This window comes from Suillus subalutaceus (genome assembly GCF_016647625.1).
Source record: "Suillus subalutaceus strain FC151 chromosome Unknown DFJ58scaffold_537, whole genome shotgun sequence".
Lineage (NCBI taxonomy): Eukaryota > Fungi > Basidiomycota > Agaricomycetes > Boletales > Suillaceae > Suillus > Suillus subalutaceus.
In genome coordinates, this window is record NW_024540786.1 from 1 (window position 1) to 9,988 (window position 9,988).

The 9,988-nt window shown below is 48.7% G+C and overlaps 2 protein-coding genes across 2 annotated transcripts; one reads left to right on the forward strand and one right to left on the reverse strand.

Annotated features, from left to right (window-relative positions):
• Window positions 1–2,483: 2,483 nt before the first annotated feature.
• Window positions 2,484–5,560, reverse strand: DFJ58DRAFT_672808 (uncharacterized protein; the record flags this gene model as incomplete). Its single annotated transcript, XM_041383036.1, has 9 exons — window positions 2,484–3,139; window positions 3,207–3,308; window positions 3,439–3,895; window positions 3,947–4,043; window positions 4,091–4,266; window positions 4,318–4,447; window positions 4,501–4,729; window positions 4,778–4,979; window positions 5,030–5,560. 9 exons carry the CDS (start codon window positions 5,558–5,560, stop codon window positions 2,484–2,486), a joined length of 2,580 nt encoding a protein of 859 aa, XP_041234851.1.
• A 943-nt stretch (window positions 5,561–6,503) lies between these two features.
• DFJ58DRAFT_849676 (uncharacterized protein) lies at window positions 6,504–9,315 on the forward strand (the record flags this gene model as incomplete). Its single annotated transcript, XM_041393726.1, has 10 exons — window positions 6,504–7,051; window positions 7,137–7,557; window positions 7,617–7,714; window positions 7,825–7,871; window positions 7,930–7,959; window positions 8,009–8,346; window positions 8,417–8,537; window positions 8,608–8,771; window positions 8,822–9,086; window positions 9,269–9,315. The coding sequence occupies 10 exons, from the start codon at window positions 6,504–6,506 to the stop codon at window positions 9,313–9,315; spliced, it is 2,079 nt and encodes a 692-aa protein (XP_041234852.1).
• Between the last annotated feature and the right edge of the window lie 673 nt (window positions 9,316–9,988).

Here is a 9,988-nt window from a genome sequence, read left to right on the forward strand (position 1 = left end):
CCCACTTTTCCTTCCCTTCTTCCTTCCTTTCACTCCCGTATTGGATTGTTGATGCTGGGATGGACCTAGGATTTTGTACACGTTCGCAACAAGCTGCAATGGCGTTTTTCAGCTGTCAAGAAACGAAGTCTTTGGGGGTTCTTGGGAGGGGATTGGAGCGACACAAGGAGAGGGAAATTTGAATTTTGGATTGGCGATTGGGGAATGGAAGGAGTTGAGTGGGACTGTGAGGTTTGTAGTGCGATGTGTGCGATGGGGGATCGTACTTGGGGTGAAATGGCATTTGATTTGATTTTGTTTTAACATCACATCACACTACTGATGTTGATGAATACTGATATCGGACGATCGTTCGTTGGTCAGAATGTGCGTAGTCGTGACTTGCATGATGTATGGGTAGTACACATTAATAATGCAGACGGAGATGACAAGGCGTGTGGTATCTGTATCGTACATAAAGAACGGTTCGAACTACTCAGAGGGGAGTGGACGAGTAGGTAGAGTATATCAACGACAGTCCGTCGAGAGATGTAAAGGCATGCAACTCGCGAACGAAGATCTAATGATGGCCGTCGGTATATTCAGGAGAGAGACAAACAATGAAGAGCCGGAAACGAGTCCAGAGTCCAGCCTGTCTTATCGTTGCATCTGGGCGTGAGGGTGTTGAAGTCGTAGCTATGCCAGTAGCCGTTACCGACGGCAGGTGTGGTGGATGAACTGGAGACGGCAACCTGCGGCTGCGAAGATGGCTGGGTGACATTGGGCTTGGGAGGCTGTGAGTTGCCCGCAGTAGAGTTCTTCGAGGGCAATGGTTTCATTTTCTGTTTCTGTTTCTGTTTCGCTAATGCAACCTCCCTCGCTGAAGCGTTTCTCTACATGACATCAGGTCAAGTTGAACGTCGAGAGGGAGAAAGGACATACACGTTTGCCCTTCGCATATGGAACTTTAATAACTGCTGGGCTGCGCCCCTTGTAATTCGATACCTTCACCACTTTGTCGACCACGCCGTTTGAAAAGGTTTCGAGCCCAGTCGAGAGGAGAGGACCAGTGGTGTACCATGGGCACTGGAGGGGCCTGCGGTTGCGGTGGAATAAACGCCCAGAAGTGTGGTTTCTTGTGGTGGTGAGGACTGAAACCGCGGAGGTCAGGATAATACTCAAAGTGATAGTGATGACGTACATGAGCTGGTGGGACTCCATCAAAAAAACCATGGGATACCTTATAAGCAGCGGACGTTGCTGGATCGGACGTTGCTGGATCGGACGTCGTGTAGCATTAGCCTAGAGTATGTATGTTGAGCACAACGAGATCTTTGAATGAAGGTGTCACGTACATGGAGTGCCGACTTGTTAGCCTGGCAGAGCACGTTCAGTTGTGAGAATGAAATGGATGAGACATGCCTGTCAGCTCACCTTTGAATCCAACAGAAGGGTGTCAAGGCCGGCTTCTCTAACAATCGCAGCAACATCCCATGAGTACGCGTTTTGTCATTGCAACCGGTTGCTAGTAGCTTTCCATCGGCGGGAAAGGACACGCAGTTCACTTGCTTTGCGTGCTGGAGGGGCGAACTGATGGGTTGTGCATTGTCAAGGTTCCACAATCGCGCTGTATTGTCGCATGATGCGCTTGCGAGGATGCGGTCATTCGGTGATATTGCAATGGCCATGACATGATCGGTGTGGTCATCCAGAACCGCGGTTTGCTCCCACTTGGTTGTATTCCATGTCCTGATCGAGCCATCCCATGATCCAGAGACAAGCGTTTTTTCCGTCCGCGGTCCAAGCCAGGCAACGCACTGCTTTGGTGTGTCCTTTGAGAGTTGCGATAAGCTTGCCTGTCTTTGCGTCCCAGATTTGAATTGAGGATTTGATGTGTTTTCCAGGCCAGGGCTCATCACGTCCACCAGTCGCAATCCAGATCATGTCTGGTGAATAGACGACTGCCCACACTTGATGGTGTCCTGTCTTGATCGATGCAAGTATGGTTTTCTTCCGCTTTCCTCGTCCTGCGTCTCCCCACTGTCCGCGTTCCATTGCCTTGCAGTCCCATCGTTAGATCCGCTTAACACTCTCCGACCATCTCGACTCCAGTAGACGGACACCACTTCCTTTGTGTGCCCTATCCATTTCGTGATGACCTTGCATGTGTCGATGTCCCACAACCTCACTGCACCATCCACACTCCCGCTAACTACTTTCTTCCCATCCGGAGACAACGCTATTCTGTACACTTTACTTTCATCAGTAAATCATGAGTTTACTTTTCTAACTTTTTTCGCGCTTATTTGCACAACCCGTTAACAATCATCACTATTTGTTCGAACTTGAAAAGTTTGTGCCATTGAATTAAGTAAAGGGCACAAAATAAGTGAAAAAGTGGGAAAAAGTGAAAAGTTTGTAATTGAGTGAGCGAGAATCCCTAAAGTAAGTGACGTGGAAAAAGCATGAAAGGTACCAGAAAAAGATGGTCACATTGGAAAGTGCTAACACGCTATCTCGAAGGCGTGATGGTCAGCATATTTGTTGACATAGAAGAGGGTGAAGATCTCGAGGACATGGTGGGGTTTAATCACGGAGGGAAGCGGATCAGTACCATAGACAGGAATGAGATGGGCAGAACGGAAGATGGTATCCACATGGATCACTGCAAACGCATGATCACCAGTGGAAGAAGACTTCACCATCCACATTCCGGTGTCGTCGTCGGGTGCATCGCCAACTCGGTTGAACCAGCGGACAATAGCGCATGGATAGTATACACCCCTAAGTCGAAAGGAAAAAAACGTGAGTACCTGAGCGATATCCATGCCCCGCATTCCGTGAGCATTTGGGTCAGTAATGACGAACACACAATCTTTGCGTGGATGTCCATTTCTCCATTTGGGGGACACACGAATGTACTCGTGTTTCATCCCACCAATCCCGCTCAAGTCACTCGGTGCAAAGAATGTTGATACCGCGGAATTGAAAACACGTATCCTCCCATCAAAATGAGGGCAGTCCATGATGCTCACAGGCACTTCAGCGAGTTCCTTGTCCGGATACAATTGTTCGGTGAGGAATTGTCGGACAAGATCAACCAAGTGTGGGATGTGAAGCTCGCTGGCTAGCGCAGGAACACTTTGTGCCCGCTTTCTCCCTTCTATTTAGTATGTAATTAGCTAGTACTTCAGAACGCGCAAAAAATGACTCACGAGATGTTCGACTGAGTTCTACGTGTGCAAGGACAGAAGTCGGTGCATCAATGTCCTCAGAGTCCGCAACGACATCAGCGTCAGGCACACTGGCACTTCGCGCTGCGCTGGGTTCTTCTTCGTCAACATCAAGCACTTCTGCACTGCCTTGTGTGGAGGGGACAGTGGGTTGTCCATCTGCTGGTGGTTCTAGTAGTGATAAACGTCAACATTGAAATTTAAAGGTAGAAATTAAAAAAATTACCAAGCGATGCGAGAACAGAGGATAAGCATGTACCTGAGAGCATCCCGCGAATACGGAAATCCACACGTGATGCCGCTAACTTGTCCAGACGCTGATTAGTTAGCAGCATCTGGCCTAGTGCCTTGTACCGACTGGAACGTCTCCATGGCTCTTTGACAGCCTTGATGTGTTTCGACTCCGTGATTGAGGAGCACAGGCCATTCGGAGCACCAAATAGTCGAATCAGGGAGACATAGTGAGTCATCGAGTGCTGTCGGGGAAGCGAGAAGGTGGGGACCACTCCAGTGGTCCTGAAAACCTCACGATATGTGTGAAAACGAGTGAGCGCATCTTGAATTTCGACGAGGGACTTCTCAGTGATGATATTGCGGCGGACGAGGTAACAGAATTCAAGTAATGCGCGGAACGCACGCACAACATCTGTTGGGACATAGCCTTCAATTGCAGGCAAGTAAACCTTCACATGGTTAGCGCTACAATATCTCGTGTAGAAGAATATGTAAATTACCTTCATAAGCGCCTTTGAGTCGTCACCAGTCCACTGTTTGAAGTGGCGTCCTTGAGGAAATCTACGCAGTCCAGGAAATGGAGGAACTGCCGCAATCCTAATATGAAAGTAAGATTAAATGAAAATTGCAGAAAGAAAACACACCTTCGGTCAATATCATCCAAGATGATGTTGGCTTGCCTCTTTCCGTGCGTCTGCAGGAGGTATTTCTCTACCCAGTCGACCAAATGATCTTTGTATGCCCCCTTGATGAGTTGATGGAGAAGGTCAGGCGCAAGTAGCTCATGGATATCAGCACGGGGGAAATCGTTGGTAAATGGCTGTGTTAATGCGTGAATCTAAGTACAAGTGAAACGGAGTGACCGAGGTACCACAAGCTCGCCAACTAAACCGTACTCAAACCGCAGGGTTCCAGAATCATACTCTTCAATTAGCGCATCTGCGTGAGCTCTTGTGCGATTGCGATTGATCGCATCAAGGTTTCCACGAGGTGAAAGACACCTTCAAGTTACTTGGTATAAGCACAGATATAAAACGCTCATTGAAAAACTTACTTGGCGCACCAATTTCGTAATATACAGGCGAGCAGCACCTGTTCTTCATAGTCTGCAATGTAGGGCCCAAGTCCATAGACCACACGCCGATAATGGCCATCTCCGAAGCGTGCAACTTCAGGTTTTGTCATAGCGGGTTTGAGGTTCTTGAGGATGAACGAGAGTGAAGAATGGAAAAGTTGGCGTCGGAAATTTCGAAAGCCTGGTGTATCAGCATGCTCTTTGGTTGCTGTTGGAAATGTAATGAGGATAGAACATAAAATAAGCGACCACTTACTTTTGGGCATTGCGAGGAAGGCTACAACTGCAACAGCATTTCGATGAGCACGACGCACATTATTCCGAACGTTGCCGATAGAAGCGTAGAGTGGGTAGTAGTCATTTTGTCCCGTGGCAACTGAAACGGTAGTTTTGTCACTTCCAAGAATAACCGGCACAAAGGTTGAGCCATGTGTGTCAGCATCCTTAGATATGATGTCCTATAGATGCGCTTGTCAAACCACACACAATAAAATGATGAAACACGTACTGCTTGAGCCCAGCCCCAATCTCCAGACATGAAGTCCTGCCATTGGCGTTCATTGTTCTCTGTTGCGAACTCACGGTAAGGTTGGAGATCCATCTCCGCAGCGAAGTCTGGGTTAGCAAGCATATTTCGAACAACATCGCGGGGATCACGAAACCAGACATCATGAGAATCTGCCATCCAGGGTGGGGCACCTTCATCTGGAATTGCGCCTGTATACTTGACCGAAAAAGATTGCCACTTAACATCGCCAAGGGGAGTATTGTCAATCGTCCTGTAGACATCGCGATGATCTGGAAATAGGGTGGCCTTGCTCCCGGCTTGGATTAAGGAAGCTGCCCAAATGTTCAGGAGGTGGTCGATAGAATGTGCGGGAGTTTGGTTCTTTGTAAATAGGTAGTCGGCAAGCTCAAACTCGACACGGCTCTTGTAGGGAGTCCAGTCGTCTGGTGTCTTTTCTGTGAGTGGTGGAGGTGGTGTTCCTGGTGGAAGGAACACACCCTCAGCATCGCAAGGGCGAGCTTTTGAGTGCATTATGTCAATAAAAATAAAAATAAAACAAGACAAAAACTTACCAGACAAAAGAGGATGGTAATTTCTAAACAATCGTTCACCAGCGCCAAAGAACTCTGCTGTTGATTGCAGAGGATCTTCGTTGTCTATGGGACCGGCTGCACCGGCATCACCAAAGTCGCCGCCAATGTCCCCATGACCAAAGATGTCAGGGCCCGCCTGTGCTGGACTTGCCGAACGAGGTACGGATGGTTGCGTCAACGTAGGTGGTTGTAAGAAGACGGGGTGCTTCGCATTCATATGCTGAGTATACCCAGACCGATTCTTGAACCAACGATTGCACCCTGGCTTCGTGCAAGGGATGCTAAGACCGCTGGGCACTTGGTGTGGGTGGGGCATGATGTTTGAGTTAATGGTATTGGGAGTCGAGGGAAAAACAGGGATAGCCAGTACCAGTTCTGGGACGGCAGATGATGGTATTGGGAGGCGAGAGAATGGGTGGTAGGATTGCCAGGACCAGTTCTGGGACGGCAGTTGATGGTATTGGGAGGCGAGAGAATGGGTGGTAGGATCGCCAGGACCAGTTCTGGGATGGCAGTTAATGGTATTGGGAGGCGAGAGAATGGGTGGTAGGATAGCCAGTACCAGTTCTGGGACGGCAGTTGATGGTATTGGGAACTGAGAGGATGAAGCTGGAAGGATCGCCAGGACCAGTTCTGGCAGTATTGAAGCGATGCAGTCGAAAGAACAGCTATTTGATACTTGAGTTGATGGTATTCGGTGGTGTAGGTGGACGCACCTACTGGTAGCGAGTGCAGGCGGACTTGGAAAATCGTATTGAGTCGTACTACTGCAGGGTTGTTTGTTTGCGTTTAGGAAATTTTGCAGCATACATTCGACTAAATCTTACTGACCTTTTATTGTGCTCCTTTGCCGCATCCCTTGCCTGCCTTTCATATCCACTATGGCACCTCCCGTCTCTCCTCGCCGTACACGCACCAAAAATGCAACACAGCACCCTGGACATGTGCTCCTCGAAGGTAAAAGAAAACGACGCACCCAGGCCCAGATCAAGGAAGACAAACAGCGTGCCCAGGAAGCACAGGCTGCCCAGGAAGCCACTCAGCAGAGCAAAATCGATCGTATTGCTGGTATTGAGGCTGCCATGGAGGTGGAGCAGGCGACTCAGGCGACTGGAAAAGTGAAGCCAGTAAGGCCTCGTGCTAGGCCGGTCAAAAAAAAGACAGATGGGAAAGGTGCCGACAGTGATCTTACCTCAGAGAGTCTGCCTGTGCCTGCAGCAGAGGCTAAGGGTCAAGGTACAGGCGATCATCACATTAGTCAAGATGGTGGTGGTGTAGGTGCAGGAGAGAGTAAAGCGGTTGGAAGCAAGGCTGCTGCAAGGCCGCCAAAGAAGAAGGCTTCCTTGATACGTGATGCAATCAGTACCGCAACAAGACAGATTCTTGATGGGAAGGCACCTGATTGCGACAAGAAAGGAAATCCTGTACCGTCAGTTAATTCGTCTTCTCACCATCATGATCTTGATGCTCACAGAATCTACACTGCATTTTATGACACTTACTTGGTCGCTCAGAGGTAAAAAATTTAGCTTGACAGGCAAGATCAACAACTGGCGCAATCTCGTGAAACCTGAGACGAAGTCGAAAGCGTCTCCTGTTGCGACACCTGAATCCGAATTTTCAGACGGCACTGTTTTGTCAGCAACCACTTTGAAGACAAGCCAAACTGCAGCGACCACTGTCTCACTCGCAAAAGACCCTCCTCCGTCCTTGACAGAATCTTCAGAGGGTGACGAGGAAGAGGAAGAGGACAGAGATGGTGACAACGACATTGACGAAGATGGAGACGGAGATGTAGGTGGAGACGACGCTGATGCTGACGTTGACGTTGACGCTGATGCTGACGTTGACGCTGATGCTGATGCTGACGATGAAGACAACAATTTCGAGGAACCTGCCCTTGTAACTAACGGAAAGGTTAAGGCAAGCCTGAAGGTAAGTCACGGCATCAAAACATCGAAGTTCAACTGATGCACACTGACATTTTGTTTTAGTCTGTTGTACAGATTGCCGAAACTTCGGACGACGAATGCCTGAAGCACTGGCACCAATATCTTTCAATCAATTGCCATACAGCCAACAAGCAGACATCGTAAGGTTTGCCCTAGAGCAAGTCCCGCCTCGCGGGGTCTCGTCCACCAAGAGGACAATCGAGGAGGCTGAATTAATAGAATCGTCTGAAGAATACGTATCCGATCACAGTGAGGATGCTGCCGAGGAGGGATACAGACCTGCCGCGACACGTTCAAGTGTGTTATTGACCCTATGCTACTTGACGAAGAGCCTATCTCTGCCAACGTCGAGCAGGTTCCCAAGCCAATGCGCATTACTACAAAGGTAAGTGTTGGTTCAATATTTATTCTCTCAATACTGAGGTATGTGCTAGACCAGTGTGACAGTCGCCGAGAAACCGAACCCACCCAAGAAGCTAAACTGGAACCAGTACTTTCGATGCCCTCCGAACCCAATTTGATGGCTGCCGACATGTCGACAAAGCCCAAAGCTGGTGCTCAATGGCGAAACACGGACCTCCCACCAATTATGTTGGAGGGTGGCGCATGGCGCCGGACATTTATCCCAACGGTCTTTCTTTGGGCAGGTGCTCAGCCAAAATTTTGGTCTATCGAGACCGAAAAATTACTTCCGGCACTCCAGGCTATTTTCAACGTCTCATTTCCAGGAATAAATCACAACATTCAACCAAAAGGTCCCATAGTAGGCTTGGTAAGTCCGAGTCAAGTTTATTTTCACATCCTAACTATCTTTCTAACTGTAAATTGTCCTTCATTTGAAGGTGAATCAGCGCATATGTTCCTGGCGCAGCAACTTTGGATCAACAGCTATTGCCCTCATCGCGAACTTTCTGGCGGCCTCTAGAGATGACGAGAATGGCGACGACGACGATGACGACGACGGTGCCGAGTATGAACAGGGGCTGGCAACATTTCTTCTCGAAAAAATGGGCCTTCCTCTATGAGGATCCAGAGACTCGTGACGCAGACAAGATCTACCGGTCGGTGTTCATGTTGGAACTGATCGAGTCTGCTCACATCAACGCGATTGCCGGATTCCTCGATGTACCGGCACTCAACACGGATGCTCTGCAGGTGAAGGGCATGCAGGCTGTAATTGCTGCAAGTGCTGCTGCAGTAGGTCCCATCTATGGTTTTTGACTTCAATTGACGGTCCACCTTTGCAGCTTGAACGTGCCTTTAATTTCGCTGCGAAGCCGAAAGTTTTGAAGCAAAACAACACCAGCAGTAAAGAGAGCACCGCAATATCAGCCTTTTCGGAGGCAAACTGTGGCTCAGCGACATCCGAATACTACGAGTCCCTCAAGAGGCGAGGGGTGAAGTACACTGCGGACATAATCGCCCTGGTGCGCAAGCGCCAGGAAGCAGCCAAAAAACTCAAGAGTGCTCCTGCCGAGGAGCTGAAACCTAAGGGCGAGCGTGCCCTGCTCTGTAAGTTTTTTTTACTTGACATGCGCTCTACTTATGTGTCCAACAGGATGTTTACTGTTTTCACCGGTGTCCTCCATCATTTCTGTACTCTCTGGACTCTGCTTCCGCACATTCAAACACATCTTCCCCGTCATTCCCCCCGCTGTATTGAGCCGTCTTTTGCGTTTGTGAACTACTCCTAGACTGCTTTTTATCTCCATTTTTCGCACTTTTGGACTACTTATTTTAATGTTGACAACTTTTAATGCTCACTATTGTGCCGTTTTATGTGGGTCTCGCAAAAATAAGTTGAAAAAAAGTTGGATTTGGGCCGAGAGATCTACTGAAAAAAGTAGCTTTTACTTTTATTGCCTTCGCACTACTTCCCCACCGCTTTGTGCAAAAAGTTGTACATTAGTGGGCAAAAAGTAAACTCGTGATTTCCTGATGTTCTCCGTCTCTCCAGTGTTCTCCTATCTGATTCCCGCTCTTCAAGTTCCACACTCGCAGCGAGCCATCCAATGAACAAGTGATGATCCGCTGTCCGCCTGGCACGTGTATGACGCCCCAGACTTCATCACTGTGCCCTTCAAATTTCTGGCGAGGTGTTTTTGCTGATATCTCTTTCATTTTAGTGGTGGGTGAAGCCATACTCCTGAATTCCTGCTACGGAGTGCAGCGCCATCTCAGCTTTCATCCATCAAATTTCAAAATCATCACTTACAAAGACGACAATGATAGGCGGACAGGAGGGCACAACGGACGTTTTGGTCAAGTTAGAGTTGAATCTACTGTCTCTTGGTACGTTGTACATGCTTTATCCTCGTGTTCGCTTCACAGCTTATACACAGCATAGGCTGTGCGACTGAAGCGCCCAAGAATCATCTGCCTCAGGTCACAACCGGTGACTCTCTCAGTCGACA